This window comes from Protomyctophum bolini (genome assembly GCF_963924005.1).
Source record: "Protomyctophum bolini genome assembly, chromosome: 19".
Classification (NCBI taxonomy): Eukaryota; Metazoa; Chordata; class Actinopteri; order Myctophiformes; family Myctophidae; genus Protomyctophum; species Protomyctophum bolini.
In genome coordinates, this window is record NC_137880.1 from 34,297,278 (window position 1) to 34,316,193 (window position 18,916).

Sequence of the window (18,916 nt, forward strand, 5' to 3'; positions counted from 1 at the left end):
TAATTTTACTATATATATATATATATATATATATATATATATATATATAATATATATAAATGTTTATCTGCTTTCTGTTGCTAGACAGCGATTTTGGAAAAAACAAGCTACATGAGACTGCCAATAACTAGGGAACGGAGCATCGCGGTGGCAAGCTTTCCCCACGATCAAAGCAGATACTCTCCTCCTTCTCTGTGTGTCGATCGTCATGGAGCGAAATATTCTGTGGATCTTGAAAGGTTAGTAAAAACATGCCGGCAAAGGGCTCATTAATTTATTTACTCTGGCAGTACACATGGCTGGACTTAAAAGTGATTTAAGCTATAACTAGGCTAAGTTTTAACTTAGTGTGAGGTGGTGCAACTGGCTACTCTACTGTTCACTAAATGTTTGATTAGCGCTCTAGTTTAGAAGCAACAGTTTTCTCCATCCTCTTTCTCCCCTCTTTTCAACACTCGTCTCGTAACCTTAGGACCCGTTGTATTCCCGCCCCACCCTCATCATCATTGACGGTAACAGAGACCCGAAGGACAAGAACACTCATGATGTAATAGTGGCCTCCTCAAACAAACAGCCGTGTCAGTGTAGTGGGTGGGGGCGGGGGGGGGGGGGAGGGGATAATCAGGTTACGACTGGTTGTGTGACTAATAAAACTGACTGACTGACGGACTGACTAGGGGCAGCAGGGGGTACAGAGGGAGAGAGACACTGGAAATGTGATGAGAGAGGGAGGGAGGGCACTCTTGTTATTTTCTAGAACAGACTAGAAAACAAGAATTTGTCTTTGATATTATTATTATTATATAAGCCCTATTTTATAGGGGGGGTGACTGGGGGGGGTTGTCTTTTTACACCCAAAAATAGGAATGCCAAAATTAGGGATGCCAGGTTTAAAGTTGGGGTCGCGGGACACTGATGGTGGGGTCCCGTCCAGAATGTGTAGAACACCAAGAGGGGTTCCCGAAAATGTCCGGACATAAAACCTCCTCCGGGGGTTAGGTTGGGGTCGCAATGGCAGCATAGTTGAGGGAATAAGGGTAAGGGTTAACTCACTCTCTCTCACACACACACACACACACACACACACACACACACACACACACACACACACACACACACACACACACACACAGAGAGAGAGAGATGACACAAACTCTTCCTGTGTATAGTGGCATTCCTGAGTCAGGGAGATGCCACCCGTCTCTTTTTTGGAATTGTCACAAAGAAAAACGTGTCCATTCTGGGAACTGAGTATCAGTTACTGTGACCACACAATAACAGCTTGCATAAGAAGCACTGTGCCTATGTTGGGCACACAATGTACACACGCTAGTCCAGGGGTATTCAATTAGATTAGGCCGGGGGCCACAACTGTAGAATGATTCTGTGTGGATTTATGTATATTTCCGCACAGTAATGAGCAGGATAATATGTCTATACAGGTATATGCTAACTTAGAATAGATGCATAGGCCTAGACCTATTTGACAGTGCATCAACACTAAACAGCATTGCTTTGACATTAACGACCATCAGCTGGACACACACACACACACACACACACACACACACACACACACACACACACACACACACACACACATCACTCTGCCATGGGCAGTTCAGAAACCCGTCCACGACCACCAGTGACATCATCGTTAGGCAGATTGTTTTTTAAACAAGATTTATTTACGTGAGAATAGTTTATCAGACTATAAAGATCAGATTACATAGAGCAGTGATTCCCAAAGTGGGGTTCGGGGTCCGGGGACCCCCAGGGTCCTTGAGGCAGTTCCAGGGGGTCCCCAGGGAAATGATGGTTTGGAACCAAATGGACCCTTATGGGTCTGTAACTCTGAGAGTGTTCAAATGGAACCATATGGACCCTAACAGGGTTTATTATCGTGAGAATGATGGCGTCCATTTTCGCATTGCAACTTTTCAGGACTAGAAAGCCTGCCGTTTCTATTAGCTTGGATTCTCCATTGATGTCACTGTTGGGTGGGTTTCTGAACTGCCCACAGCCCTCCTATGTGACACAAAAGAACGTGCCATTTTATCACGATTATTAGTGAGGACCTATTATATGAAGATATAGGTTGAAAAGTGGTCCTTTAATGATTACCGTCATTATGGTAATCTCACAATTAATATCGCACACACCATACCTGTAACTTTTATTAGCCCTCTTATTATTTTTTTTTTTTTCAAATTCTTCCAGGGGCCTCAATTGGCGGCCCTTGAATACCACTGTGCTAGTCCATGGTGAATATGGTGAGATTTACAATGTACACATGCTAGTCCATGGTGAATATGGTGAGATTTACAATGTTGCACATGCTAGTCCATGGTGAATATGGTGAGATTTACAATGTACACATGCTAGTCCATGGTGAATATGGTGAGATTTACAATGTACACATGCTAGTCCATGGTGAATATGGTGAGATTTACAATGTACACATGCTAGTCCATGGTGAATATGGTGAGATTTACAATGTACACATGCTAGTCCATGGTGAATATGGTGAGATTTACAATGTACACATGCTAGTCCATGGTGAATATGGTGAGATTTACAATGTACACATGCTAGTCCATGGTGAATATGGTGAGATTTACAATGTACACATGCTAGTCCATGGTGAATATGGTGAGATTTACAATGTACACATGCTAGTCCATGGTGAACATGGTGAGATTTACAATGTACACATGCTAGTCCATGGTGAATATATAGTGAGATTTACAATGTACACATGCTAGTCCATGGTGAACATAGTGAGATTTACAATGTACACATGCTAGTCCATGGTGAATATATAGTGAGATTTACAATGTACACATGCTAGTCCATGGTGAATATAGTAGTGAGATTTACAATGTACACATGCTAGTCCATGGTGAATATAGTAGTGAGATTTACAATGTACACATGCTAGTCCATGGTGAATATGGTGAGGTTTACAATGTACACATGCTAGTCCATGGTGAATATGGTGAGATTTACAATGTACACATGCTAGTCCATGGTGAATATGGTGAGATTTACAATGTACACATGCTAGTCCATGGTGAATATGGTGAGATTTACAATGTACACATGCTAGTCCATGGTGAATATATAGTGAGATTTACAATGTACACATGCTAGTCCATGGTGAATATATAGTGAGATTTACAATGTACACATGCTAGTCCATGGTGAACATAGTGAGATTTACAATGTACACATGCTAGTGAATATAGTGAGATTTTGAGATGTGTGTCCGTGACAAAATACACATACTTTTGGGGGTCCTTGACATGAAAAAGTATGAAAACTACCGATATAGAAACATGCCGATAAATTCTATAAAAAAATGGGAAAAGTGGAATCTCTTCTCTCAGCCTATAGCGATATTGCAATAGGATTTCATTGAATGTTTATTGTAATATGAAAAATGCAGCCTTTTTTTTTGCTTTTACTTTGTCCTTTTTCTTTTCTTTTTCTTTCCCGTATTGTCTTGTTAGTTGAGTTTTTGTTTGTGTCTGTTCTTCTTCCTTCAATAAAAATGAAGTGAAAAAAAAAAAAGAAGAAACATGCCGATTCAGAGAAATGACAGGATTTAGACATTTTATAGAATCCGATCTCAGGTCTTAAAGGGTTAATGTTAATTAACGTGACTTTGTACTGTAGGGTAGGCTTAGGCTATAATACTAAAATCACACCCGTGTGAAGTGAGGGGCGCTAATATATTAAAGTCTAACTCGTGTTGAGTAGGTGATGTAAAAACAAACGGTGCCGAAACAAACTAAATTAAACGCCATTAACAATAAAGAGACAATATGACGTAATGGGGCACATTATGAGTCGTACATTTTCCCTTCATTGTCAATGGCGTTTACAAAACAAACATTGAACCTGTGTATAGGAGGGCTGGCCGCTGGCGCCCCTCAAAAATACTTTCAGGGGGCGATTGCGGTATTTACAGAACACCGACGTTGTAATAGGTTTTGGTTTGACGTGCGTACAGTAACTTTTAGCCAAGTGACGTGCTGCTTGAAGTGGGTTCACAGTAGCCGCAGTGCTTGCTTAGCAACAAAATCCCTCAAAAGACCTTTTACATATCGACTGTTAAGACGAGGCCTGTGGACACAGGCCAGAATGACTTGTAGCATGTAATAAAAAATAACATGTTGACTTTCCTTCAGCCAGTTTACAAAGTACAGGACGAATGTATAGGGCTTGATATGTAGGAATGAGAGGACAGTGTAAAGGAGGAGAGAACTCGTCTGTCTGTCTGTCTGTCTGTCTGTCTGCCTGCCTGCCTGCGTGCGTTCATGCGTTCGTACAATGCATGTTAGTGTGTACACAGTCTAAAAGTCAGCAGGGAGGGCATGTTTGTGTTTGGCCCTCTGTGTGTGTGTGTGTGTGTGTGTGTGTGTGTGTGTGTGTGTGTGTGTGTGTGTGTGTGTGTGTGTGTGTGTGTGTGTGTGTGTGTGTGCATGTGCGGATTGTGCGCACGCATGGAGGGATGTGTAAATACAAGCAAACACTGATCCTTCCAAAACAGTAAGGTAATTAGTCTTCTGTGTTCAGGCGTGACACATCTGACACAGGCGTGACACATCTTAGCACGTTACTGTTGCGCAGAAACCTTGTATCTCTCCATATTCCATATTTGTTTATGGGGTTTTTTCCATTAATTAATGCCCTACTTTGTCCTACTACAGTGTCACACTAAAGTAGCAACAATAGTTTTATACCGAACTTGTAGATTTGCTATTTTTGAAGATGTTTTACAGTTCAGGTTTAAACTGTCTTTATTGTTATTAATATTGCAAGCACTGAAAAGTATTAACGAGAACTTGTTACTAGATAGTGATACTTGAGTTGTTTTTTATGTTTTTGGGGAACCATCATAATCTGGTAAAAAAGACCAAACATGTCACATCACAGACATTCGGTCATTAATTTGCCATGTCCAAATAAGGGTGAGATCATGGTTACCAGAACGGGTTATTCGGGATCAAAACCTGATCCTGGAACACTCCCATGAAGCAATAACAACAACAGTACAATTCCCCCACCATGCATACCTAGGTGGAAGAAGTTGTCCGGAGTCCAGCATTCAAAATTTACTTGAGCAAAAATACAAAAGTATTGGTATCAAAATAATAAAGTACCAAAAGTAGAAAGTACTATGAACTATGCAGAATGTCCATATTTCATAAGATTTCAAATGGCCGAAATGTAGACGGCTCAAGTAGGTAATTTTATGTTTTGTAGTAATAATTCAAATCTACAAACTAACAAAAGTCTTCAAATAATTGTAGTGTAGTAAAAGTACAATATTTGCCTCTGAGAGTAGAAGTAAAAGTACTGAAAATTGGAAATACCAAGTAAAAATACCGTAGGACAGTAATTGAGTAAACATTCGTTACTTTAAAGTTTACACCACTGTGTGCTCTGTTGCTAATGGTGGCTGATTGCTAAAATCATGTGCGATTTAGCTGGGAAATGTGAAACACTCGTAATAATAAAACTAAGAAGTGTTCGCTGTATAGAAAAGGTAAACAGCAATTCAATAAGGACAGCCTATCTTCTGTTTCTGTAGTGTGAGGAGGCTATACACCCCCTGGACAGGGACCCTAGCCTCGGTACCCAGGCTTTTATTTTTGTCCGCATTCGGCTCAAAGAATACAGGGACCCCAGTCGAACCCTTGTTGTTTCCCCTAGCCTTTGGCATGACCCGACGCGATTGAACCCTGACCTCCCAATCTCAGGGCGGAACCTCTAACCTGGGCTGGTTTAATATATGAAAAGAATATATCTCTGCTGTAGGGCAGAAACCACCTGAATCAAAAATGTAATTTAAAAACAACAATTTAAAAACAACGCATAGAGAGCCAGACCTCTGTCTCATCTTGTACGCCTGACGAGACAGAGGTCTGGAGACGTGAGATTACCAGTCATTTAATGTTTTGGCAGGATGGGAGGCAGATTTCAAAGGAAACAGTGTTTAACCCATTCTGACCTGGCACCCATTTTGGTGTTAGCATCATGTTATGCTTTAGCTATTGAAAAATCGAAGAACGACTGACATTTTTAGAATCTGATCTCAGGTCAGAATGGGTTAATCAGACCAGTGTGTGTCCAGTGGAAACCTGGTATGAATCTGATCTCAGGTCAGAATGGGTTAAGTTGGGAGTGGTCTTACCTTTATGTGCTGCTGCTGCTAACGATGATGATGATGATGATGATGATGATGAGAGTGATGATGAGACCCCTGTCGACGCAGACGACAGGGGTTCCTGTACAAAGGCAGAGGCAGGCCGCATGGGGCCTGGCGGGGTACTGTTGGGAGAGGAAGAGGACGACGAAGAAGAAGGGCGCGCAGAAAGTGGACCGCAGGTATTGTCGGTCTCCCGAGTGCCTGGTGCGAGCAGCACCGCCAACCCCTGGCAGTCTGTGTGCGCCCGGCACCTCAGCGTTCTAGATGCCATGTCCGAGTACGTCCCCTTGGCGCAGGGCTTGCAGCGCACGTCCTCCGTGGCGCTCCCGCGCCGCTTGACGCCGGCGCCGGGCGGACACAGCGAGTGCGGCGTGCACTGAGCGTCGCCGCCGCCGCCGTCGTCGTCGCTGCCGTTCTGGGCCGGAGCGGCCACGAAGAAGCTCTCCGGCGGGCAGGCACAGACGCGGTCCTGCGTGGGCGTGCACGGCACCTTCTCCACGAAGCCCGCGGGGCACGGGAGCCTGCAGCGGTGGCAGTGCTGCACGCCGTTCTCCCCCCGAGTGAAGGAGCCCTGAGGACAAGGACTGCACTCCCGCACAGCGGTCGTGGAGCAGTGGCAGGACACATAGGTGCCCGCCGGGCACTTGTCACAGACCAGCGGAGTGCCCGTGTCGGCGTCTTCGTGCTGGTAGTGGCGCGGGGAGAGGAGCGGCTGGTCGGCCGCGCTGCCGATGCTCAGCGCCTTGACAACCCAGCTGTCGGTGATCACCGTGCACAGCAGCTACAGTAAGAGAGGGAGAAAGAGAGACAAGATGAGAGAGAGATACCGGTGGAAGAGAGAGAGAGAGAGAGAGAGAGAGAGAGAGAGAGAGAGAGAGAGAGAGAGAGAGAGAGAGAGAGAGAGAGAGAGAGAGAGGATGGGAGAACATAGATGAGAGAGGCAGAAACAGTGGAAGAGAGAGAATGAGAGCATAAAGGAAGAGAGAGAATGAGCGGGAGAAAGAAGACGCGTTAAGTCTAAAACAATGGTATTATTTTCTAGTATGAATTTGCTTAACTCCAGACCTTAATAAAACTGATATTTATCAGTGTCACTGGGTGAGCTGATATGAAGTGACAATAATAATAATACATAAGCAGAGTCGAGCACAACTACAACAAGCTACAAGAAAAAGCTGGATCCATTTGGCTGTAGTCATTTCACATACTCGCCATGAGTCATCCTATCACTTTGAAAGTAGGTTGACCAGTAAGGGCTGCCCACCGTCTAAGACTACTGTAATGACAAATGCACATTACTGTAGCTACCTTTGAAGTGCTCTTCGTTGCCAGGCGACGGCTAGGAAGAAGAATCCATTAGAGTGACAGAGAAACAACTGATTCTGGCTTTTTCCTGTATGCCCTTCTCTCTTGTCTGGGTCTCTGGGAGGCCACCAACCGGTTTTATAAGGGAATAATTCATATGACTGATGGTATATATATAACACCTCCCCCCCCCACGCGCGCACGTCACTGAGCGAGTCAGTGTTCTGTGAAATCCTTGGGTTTCGCCAGTAAACAAAGCATATTTTTGGCCTCCACCTCCATCACATGAAAGTGTGTTTAACCCATTCTGACCTGAGATCAGATTCATACGAGGTTTCCACTGGACACACGCTGGTCTGATGAACCCATTCTGACCTGAGATCAGATTCTAAAAATGTCAGTCGTTCTTCGAATTTTTCAAAAATAGCAGACCTACAAGCTCGTAGCGCGCCACTCGGTGGCGCGCTATGAGCTTGTAGATCTGCTATTTTTCAATAGCTAAAGCATGACATGATGCCAACACCAAAATGGGTTCCCGTTCAGAATGGGTTAAATAAGCGTGCCAATTTTGGTTGCGCTCTGAAAATGTCAGATCTACGTACAAACTCACAACGCGTGTAGATCGGCCATTTTCAGCATGCAACAAAGTATACAATCAGGCATTACAAATGCCATCAAGGCCGGCCAAAATATTATTTTGTCGACAAACTCAACTGTATAGATTTAATGGACTAAAATCTAAAACTAGACCAACACTAATAATCATTTTGTGACATTTGTGAGATTAAAACTAAATAAAATGTTATCCAAAAGACTAAACTAAATAGAAATTGCTGTCTCTTGGTGAAGGGAGTACATTCAGGTTGATGTATCGGACATTATTTGACTTTTTTGAAGATCTGCAATTGTGTGCCTCGATTTGTAACCACTTTCAACCTGGCATCCCTATTTTGACCTTTTGACCTCATAGGTGAACATTCTCAAAAGTTTTTACACTGTACATGACATCATTCACACCTCATACATCAATCAATCAATCAATCAATCAATCAAAAGGTTTTAAAAACAGTACAACCCTGAGCTCATATAATGCATCACAACTCGATGCCAAGTTGTGAGTTTGTACATTTTAGTTTTGTAAAATAAGTGGTAAAATAAAACAAAGTTCACTTCATGTGTATTTTATATGTACTTGTTGTTTGCTTAGAAGTTAAATGTTCTGAAATAGAAATACAAATCTGAGATCAGAAACGTTTGCACTTCTTGACAAATCAGTCAAAACATGTGTAATCTGTGGCCCCAGCACTCTCTAAAAAAATCAGGACTGGCATCGGACACGGAATCGGATCTGGCATCGTTTGGACTCTGGAAAGGAGATAAGATGGGGAGATGAAGAGAAAGACAGAAAAAAAACAACAGAGGAAAGAAAAGAAAAAAGAAAAACAGGAAAGAGACATGATGCGCGTGCGTGCATGCGTGTGTGCGTCCGTGCATGTGTGGGTGGGTGGGGGTCTGGGTGTGTGTGTGGTCCACATGCATGTGTCTGTATGTGAGAACTGTGCATCCACATGCTGAATGTGAATGCAGATTAGGAGCTTTCCCACCAGACCCATAAACACAAGGCCAGGGGTGGATGGGGAGGGGGCGGTTGGATGGGGAGGGGGCGGGGGGGGGGGGCTGTTGACAGACAGAACAAACAGGATTTGGTGGTTCTGAAGTGGTGCACTGAGGGGAGAATTCTGCTGACGCTGCATGTGAATGTGAATCCTTTCTGATCTGGGATGCACGCACACACACAGTCACACACACACACACACACACACACACACACACACACACACTGAGTACAGTTGTACCGTTATCCACGTTAACTCAGGCGTCTCAATTTTGGGCAGATTTTCAAAACAAATCAAAGATGTCTTTTTTTTTTCTTTTTTTTTTACATTATCTGTCCTACGACAAAGTATATACAGTAGTAGGGCTTACAGTAAGCGGTTCATTCTATAGCCGAGGGTTTGTGGGAAGTGCTTAATGGGGGACAATCCCGCCCGTTCAACTCTTTCCAATTTGTTTCCCGGGGGCATGACAGAGTACGGACTCCTCGACACCATGCTCATTACTGAGTCAATGAGACCATTCAGCATGAGGAACCAATGAGCGGAGGGGATGCATGCTCACGCTGCCACTAACAGGGAACCTGCTGTGTGTTACCGCATAATGGATGAACCCGCTATAGTCCTGCCACTGCTAGTATCCATTATCTTTTTAGCGATTATTCCATCTCTTCTATAGCGATCACTTTTTCGATTAGTTGAATAGTCGAGGAGAGTGTGTGTGTGTGTGTGTATATATATATATATATATATATATCAATGAATAATGCAAGAATAAATCTAATATATTTTTTTGCTGAACCGATTAGTCCGACTAACGGTACCACTTAAAGCCCAGTTTTATTCTTTGCCCAACAACGTTGTTGTATAGCCTGGCTCCAGCCCCTGAACTGCTACAGCCACACCCATTATAAAAAAAAATGTGTACTTGAGATTCAGGGTCTGGTGAGTCTGTCTATGGCGCCGTTGGCCTCGGTTGAAAGTCTGGTACCGCGGCTACTACGGCCAATCAGCGCCGTTTCAAGTAACTCGACGACGTCATAGAACAGCGTCTATGACGCTATAGGACCAGACCTAAGCAAACATGGCTGCCGCCACTGCGGTAACATGGGACCGTATCCATCTGGCTATTAACATAAAAAAAGTCGATAGGCAACGAATTATTATGGTGTAACGCAACCACACATGTAACGCAACCACACATATAACGCAACCACACATGCGCAGTAAGGGTGTAACTGTGGGAAAAGCAAATAAACACCATTCAGTTTGTTAAAAAAGGGCTTTGTGGTGCCCTGCATAACATGATGGTCGATGTCTGTGTGCAAAATGTAGATGAACTGTGCAAGTGAGGGCTTCTAGGACATACAGAAACAAACACACACACACACACACACACACACACACACACACACACATAATTGCGTAATTATATTGTTAGATTTAGCTTATTCTGTGAATAGGCTACCCCTGCATGAATCTGCTTCTACGTCAGTGATGACTAACTACAATAATGGATTCTAAATCAAAACATCCACAAAATAATAATGAGTGTATTAATGAAAGAAGGAAATGCAACTTTAAAAAGGTTATGGAAATTCAATCTGCACACATGGGCTGAACTTGAGCTGAACTGTCGTATATGTTCCTTCTATTCCACTAAGGCAACTTTAGATGACTGATGTACCAGTATGTGATTTTATATCACTCATGGGAAAACGACGTACACTCCTTTTTCCACACTATATTATGGAAACATAGCATACTCTAGAGTCTAGAAGACATAATGCTTCTATGGCTAATTTGCTGCAAAATAACTTTAATTAATCCTTGACTCCATTCTTAAACACCAAAACACATCAGCACCATGCTAGGAATTGACTTAAAATACATTCATCTACAAATGAAATTAATCCATTTGGGGGGGGGGGGGTACAATAAAACTTTTCCAAAGAAAATAAATGTTGTAACATCTGGGAATCGAACCCGGGTCTCCATCTTAACCACTAATAATAACGAGTAAGACGCGCAAACGCGGGAAGCGAACGCAGATCATAAATTGCAATAACAATTCACCATGACTCAGCCATAACCATATAAGGAGTCCCCAAAGCAGCTATACGTCCAAATATGGAGTGTGTTGCATCAATCACAAACAAATCACTCAGCTCCATATATGGGCACAAAGGTGGGACACACGAACAGTCAACGCCAGCGTCCTCACTTCCCACATTCACACACCAATGGTGGCGACCACTGGAGGCAAGGGTGGGGTTCAGTGTCTTGCCCAAGGACACCTGTCCACGACATGTGGACAGGAGGAGCCGGGATTCGAACACTAAGCCAAAGGCAATAGCTCAGAGGAGATGTTAGACTTTTGAGGCCATCAGGCTCTGCTACACTGACTCTGAAACACAGCATAAAGGTTGTGAAAGACTTTCCTTAACTTTATATGACCTCATTTCTTCATCCACACACCTGATTTGCTCCCCTCCACTGGCTCACTCTCTCACTCCTCTCATTGTCACTCTATCTGTCGCTCTTTGTTTGTCTCCTGTCTGGGTGGCTGTGGCTCAGGAGGTAGAGCAGGTGACAAGCAGCTGGACCCCTGGCTGACCCCAGGCCCCCACCACACGTGTGCGCACACACACACACACACACACACACACACACACACACACACACACACACACACACACACACACACACACACACACACACACACACACACACACACACACACACACACACACACACACACGCGCGCGCACACACACAGTCATGTCAGGACAACTGCATCTTTACAGTACTTTAAGAGCCCGACCGATGCAGGATTTTTGCGTCTGGTGATTTTGGAGCGTCCCAGCCCACTAATTACCGATGTTTGTGTGTTTCTGAATTTATATTTTGTCACAAAATTGGAAATCAATTCCAATCAATTTGAAAAACTTTGGTTTGATTAAAACCGTTGGTTTTTACATTACACTTGACTATCGCTCTGGTTCTCCTAACACACTTTCTCCGTTTCTCATTGGCATTCAGTCCGTGTTGTCTGATGCAGAGAGGCTCAGGCTGGGCTGTACAGTGACAGATAAGTTAAAAAGCAGCGTTCGTTCAGCGAGTGCAGAACAGTGCAGCCTTGTGATAAGGCTCTGTGGGGTACACGGTGTCCCCGCACCCCACACACACAACTGTTTTAGACATCCTTTCTCGTCCAATGAAACCAATATTATGCAATAAATAATACATATACCTCTCTGGTTATGCCGTATTTGCATTTTATTCGTTTCCCTAAGTAACTTATTATGCTATTGTATAGACTCACTAGACGTCACGAATGCCCATTGGGAACACATGCAACTCCAGTTATGCAATACCCATTAGACCCATTGTACCCATTATTATGGCGTGCGTGCGTGTGTGTGTGCATGCGTATAGCGCATGACGTTCAGGAACAGCCAGTTCCTTGCAGCCACACTGGCCGAGAACAACAACCAGTCAAGTGTCATCACACTTCCTGTCTGGAAAAGACAAAGATATATAGCAACTAAGCAAAGAGAGGAGACACAAGTAGTGCAGTGTTGGCATTCTGTCAGGAGACAACTGCTGCTGTTGCCACACACATGCACGCACGCGCGCGCACACACACACACACACACACACACGCACGCACGCACGCACGCACGCACGCACGCACGCACGCACGCACACACACACACACACACACACACACACACACACACACACACACACACACACACACACACACACACACACACACACACACACACACACACACACACACACACACACACACACACACACACACACACACACACACACACACACACACACACACACACACACACACACACACACACACACACACACACACACACACACACACACACACACACACACACACACACACACACACACACACACACACACACACACACACACACACACACACACACACACACACACACACACACACACACACACACACACACACACACACACACACACACACACACACACACACACACACACACACACACACACACACACACACACACACAGCCCCCCACCACTGCAGTGGTACTAGTGGCTAAGCAAAAGCAAATGAATCACTTTCAGTTCCAGGGCCAGCCAGACTCATTCCTCTTATTATGCCAGCCATGTCTCTATTCCTCTCTGCGTCGCTCTGCTGCATGACTGACTGACTGACTGTTGACAGACAGACAGAGACAGAGACAGAGACAGAGACAGAGACAGAGACAGAGACAGAGACAGAGACAGAGACAGAGACAGAGACAGAGACAGAGAGACCACAGCCAGCCAGCCAACCAGGCAGAAACTGTATTGAACAAGATAATTACATAATGAGACATTTCACCTGATGCTTGTTCTGGCTCAGTGGAGCGGATCATTTGTCAACTTTTCATTGTTTCATTGTGATCGAATGCTACATCGTATAAACTGCAATGTTGAGAAAGTGACGTCTTGGTCTAGCAGCACCACTATCACTATAGCCTGGCATTTTCCTATACCGTACATTATAGTACCGGCGCATAATGTCCTGTTATCTGTGTGTAATATCTTTTACTAAGCCTGTATTGCCCCAATGTAACAAAGGCACATTTCTATAGACCTGCAGCTGCTTTACTTGGCCAAGTACCAAAATGACAGTTATGTTTCAGAACAATATTATGCTAATATTAAAGATGGAGCGCCGTGGGTTTTTTTTTTCCATTCTAAAATATACTGTATTTTGTGTACAGAAAGTGTTCAAATTATGTTTTCATGTGACCACGCCCACCAATTTATTACACATGCCTGGTTTTCACATTAACACGACCCACCTGAACTGAAGCCACGCCCACAGCTGTGTTGTATGATAATGGCGGAGGGGTTAGGGGAGGGGATGATTTTAGAAATAAACCACTAAAGTGGTTTATTTCGATTGGGCCTTTTGTCTGAAGAAACCAAAAATACACAAGGAAGACATTATTTGAATATATACTTTTAAATGACTAAGGATGTTTATTAAATGTAGTAGTATATATCATATTAAATATTAAATTATATTTGTTCACAGAATCAAAGGTTTTATGGTCATGATTCACCATGGGATCCTGGATGGCTTGATTCTATACTATAGGCTTAAAATAATTGATATAAATATTTTTGTTCAAAATCTCTATGGGAGAAAAATGAATGGCCGATTTTACAGTGGAACCAGAAAACCACACCCACACTGCTTTGCCCTATAAGGGTGGAGTCGGCAGCCAGCCAGGCAGAACCTGATTACCAGTGTGCCGACAGCGTGGTGGCAAGGCACTGCACCACTGCAGAGCTGCTTCCTGTCCTGACATCATGCACACCAACACACACTCACTCAGTCCAGTACCCAACACATTCAGATGTGCACGTGGTGGACGTGCACACACACACACACACACACACACACACACACACACACACACACACACACACACACACACACACACACACACACACACACACACACACACACACACACACACACACACAAGCACACAAACACAGCAAAATGCTGTTTGAAGCCCCTGACATCCCAAGTTCCCTGGCTGACTGATCAGAACACCCTGTTCTGATCAGACACAAAGACACAGTGACACACCAATCAGGGTCCAATTTGTTGGTAGGGGACGACAAACACAAGAAGAGCAGCAGAGATTATTCAAATTGTGGTTTTTGGTTTCAGCTCTCAGTGTGACACGTCGGTCTGACCGTGTTGAACATCTCTTTTATCTGCAACAATCTCTAACAATGAGCTTCTTTGCATGCGAGACGATGCGACAGGTGTGCCATAAATGACTGCATGATTTGACTGCAAGGGTCAACTGTGTGTGCATCTGTGCGTGTTAACGTAACACCTCCAACATATAGTTGTGTGTGTGTGTTAGCCCATGGGCTAACACACACACACACACACACACACACACACACACACACACACACACACACACACACACATACACAAGGGCAAGTGAACACCTCAAAGTACCAGCCACTGCCAGTAACCTAATATCAACAACAGAAAGGGGATCTTTTGGCAAAATTAATGTGTGTTTTTACATTTCGTAACAACATCCCAAAATAGCCAGTCGTCTATGCATGTTGGATGCCATCTTGCATGCCATTGTTGTCTGCCTCGAGTCCACAGACATGGGCAGTCAATCCAGATGCCCCATGCTCACCCTCACATATATGATTTAATATGGTCAGTTTGAGGAGCCGTGCAAGTTCGTATATGCATGATTCTGGTTCTATCTCCAAGCACCCAAATGTTGTGGAGGTTTACTAGGCAACAAAGTCTCATGCACACCTGGTAGGCTCAGAGACTGAGTATAAGTGGAGGTTTAGTGAAATGGGAATTCAGTTACGTCTTGGTCTGTTTTAACATATACAGTTCTGCTTTATATTACAGCTTTTTTTGTACATGGCAGCAGGACATGATGACTCAGCACAATATAACTTCTAACACAGTAACACACACACACACACACACACACACACACACACACACACACACACACACACACACACACACACACACACACACAGCACCTGTTGCACTGCAAAGTCCTCATGCCACTTTGGGTTATGCCCATGCAGCTAATAGAGTGCAGGCCTGTTTAGGGTCGGGTCAGTCATGCTATAATTGTGCACTAAAACAACATCCAGTTCCAGATGGCCTCCAGGCTCCGTCGCTGGCCAGTGAACATTATTTGTGCTGAAGTGGCAGTGTTCTGACTGCCAGTGCCTCGGACAGGGTATTAGAACTTGAGGAAATCCAGGAAGAAACCAAGACCTGGTACAGTCAGTAACAGCTGTATTTATGATAGGGGATGCAACTAACTATCGATGACTTTTTCAATTCATCAAAAAATGCAGAACCATTTTTATACATCAACGAATCGATTAAATAACCACACGAAGCGTTATTTTAAGATTTTCACCTAGAATGGCATGTCCAATCAATTATTATCCTATATTAAAATTGGCCTAAGGGAGGCCGGCGGGTGGGTGGGAGAATGGACCTGCTCTGACATCACACTCATGTTACTGCCGAACGAACCTCTGATGTGAAACCATCGTAAATGGTGCATTTCTATAGCACTTTTAACCAAAGTGCTTTACATAATATAGACTGCATTACATTTCACCCATTCATTCACACACACATTCATACACTAATGGCGGAGGAAACAGGAAACCATGCAAGGCGGTACCAACCTGCACATCGGGAGCAATCAGGGGTTCAGACTAGTGAGTCTTGCTTAACCCATTCTGACCTGAGATCAGATTCATACGAGGTTTCCACTGGACACACACTGGTCTGATTAACCCATTCTGACCTGAGATCAGATTCTAAAAAATTTCAGTCGTTCTTCGATTTAAAAAAAATAGCAGACCTACAAGCTCGTAGCGCGCCACTCGGTGGCGCGCTATGAGCTTGTAGATCTGCTATTTTTCAATAGCTAAAGCATAACATGATGCTAACACCAAAATGGGTTCCCGTTCAGAATGGGTTAAGGATACTTTGACAATAACTCCGGGGGAGCCCGGGATCGAACTGGGAACCTTGCGGTTTTCCCATCCAGCCGTTCCAGCCACTCTACCCCTGAGCCACTGGCAGCCCCCGTGACTCCATCTGGAGTTCCCAATGCAGCTACGCCCAAATACGGACTGTGCTGTCTAACCTCAATGTGTCGTCATGGCATCAAGATACAGAGATCAACACAGGGGACAAAAGGGACTCTCCATATTATGGGCATAAAGGGACAAGCACTGACAGATTCAGAGATCTCCATATATGGGTAGCATGGGTATATCAGCATAAGGGCATACTAATGACATCAGGGATATATCCGATCCATATATGGGCATAAAAGGGGAAAGGACTGACAAATATTATGATAAATCATAGTGAGCGATCAAACTTCTACATTTTCCTGGGCAGCCACCAGCCAGGCAGTAACTCTATAGGTTTGTGTTAGGACAAAGTTTGTGTTTACACACACACACTAAAAGCTTGACATAGGATGGGCTAGCGCCCCTCAAAATAATAATAATAATAACAAAATAAATAAAAACGTTTTGTTCTGAACACTTCCAGTAAACCGCTCACCAATTCAACATTGTGGAGGTTTCACAGTAGGCCTACAAACTGATACTGGCCCGCACACACATGAATATGATCATTAATTTAGCCGACATACATTGTAGCTTACTTCCTATGTTTATCATGATTCATAAAGCCCCACATAGAGAGAGACCTCCCTCTATTCACAAAATGTCAACATCAGGCAGGCAAGGCGGATCCACATCTCAATTTGCAGCCAATCTCTGCTACAGTAACAGTATGTGATGAAACAAAGGTCTTTGTTTGGGATGCCTTGTCAGAGCCTCAGAGGAGGGACCAGTTCTTAACTTCTTATCATTTGCCTAAACTACTCCTGTAGTTTCAATCCAAAGTGATGATATGCCCATTAGAATCAGTGATTTCCTACTATGGTATATAATACTGACATATTAACTGTACTTTTGAAATAGGCAGCCTTGGTATTTGGACATTAGACAAACCGTGAACTAAATTCTTCCGTGTCAAAAATATATGGTTTAAAATGTTGCAATAGATATATAATGTTAAAGCAATAGCGTCAACTGACATTCCCAGATGAACAAAAGTTAAAATTAAACAATAGATTGCAGTGCTCTTGTTCTCCATCCTTCCACTGCCTTCCACATCCTTCTCCATCCTTCCACACTCTTTTTTATCAATAGATTAATAGTATGTATTTACGTTATGTACGTTATTTTAAGAACATGAGGGGAAATAATCAAAATAATGAAAAGGCTCATACTCTTAGTTCTATACCTGGTTAGCAATAAGTTTACTGCATGCTGCACCAGGGCAAGGTCTGCACAAAAACAGGCACTGCGCCTTTAAATCGAGAACCCTGCTAGTGCTAGGGAATCCTGAACATCCAAGAAATAAAATAATAAATGAAATTGCGTTATCAATGAGCTCACCGCCAGTGGCATAAAAATGACAGCCATTCCGCCGCTCATGGTTCTTCCTCCTCGATGAAAAAAAAAAGACGACTGGCTAAAATCAGACAAAAGTCTTCCCGTCCAAGTTGGTACTAGCAACAGAAGAACCGCGACGTTTCATCTCCCAACAAGGTGTCTCATCTCATCCTCCTCGCGTCGCATCAGCTCAGGACAGTCAGCTGCAGCGCACTGCTGCTGCCATGACCAAGAAAAACAGTCTCAACAACTATCCGCAGGCGTCCCCTCAGGTCTTTATAGTCTGTGTCTCGAAGTGGACGGGTTTCAAGTAATACGGGATGAGAGCTTGGTTCGTCAGGAACGCTGTAATTCCCATAGCGATGATGGATAAGGAACACACACACTGACACACGCCGCCGTGTCTGGAGGGAGGCTGGCTGTTCTCAGTGCTCTCTGTGCCGCAGCAGCAGCAGCAGCAGCACGTTACACAGCCGAGGGCCGGGCCGGGCGGGGCGGGCACTGCCGACACGCGTCACCAATGAAAAGCCCGCAACGAGTCCCCGTTTCCGTATTATATATATACCGGTAAACTAAACAACATGTGCTGCTTTTTACTGTAGCTCTCACACCGTGCTCGGTGTGCTGGAGGGGAGAAAAGGGGTTCACTTCACTGTACGCCAGAGTCAGACCCGCCTGCATGTTTGAGGGGCAGTTAATT

At 44.0% G+C, this 18,916-nt stretch overlaps 1 protein-coding gene across 1 annotated transcript in view; it reads right to left on the reverse strand.

Moving 5' to 3' along the window:
- Positions 1-18,669, reverse strand: part of tnfrsf21 (tumor necrosis factor receptor superfamily, member 21) — a 53,352-nt gene extending 34,683 nt beyond the window's left edge. Inside the window, exons 1-2 of the mRNA XM_080790954.1 lie at positions 18,220-18,669; positions 6,203-6,998 (exon numbers count right to left, since the gene is read on the reverse strand). Coding sequence (XP_080647080.1) covers positions 6,203-6,998; positions 18,220-18,258 — 835 coding nt within the window. The 5' untranslated portion in view covers positions 18,259-18,669. The remainder of the gene's footprint in view (positions 1-6,202; positions 6,999-18,219) is intronic.
- Between the last annotated feature and the right edge of the window lie 247 nt (positions 18,670-18,916).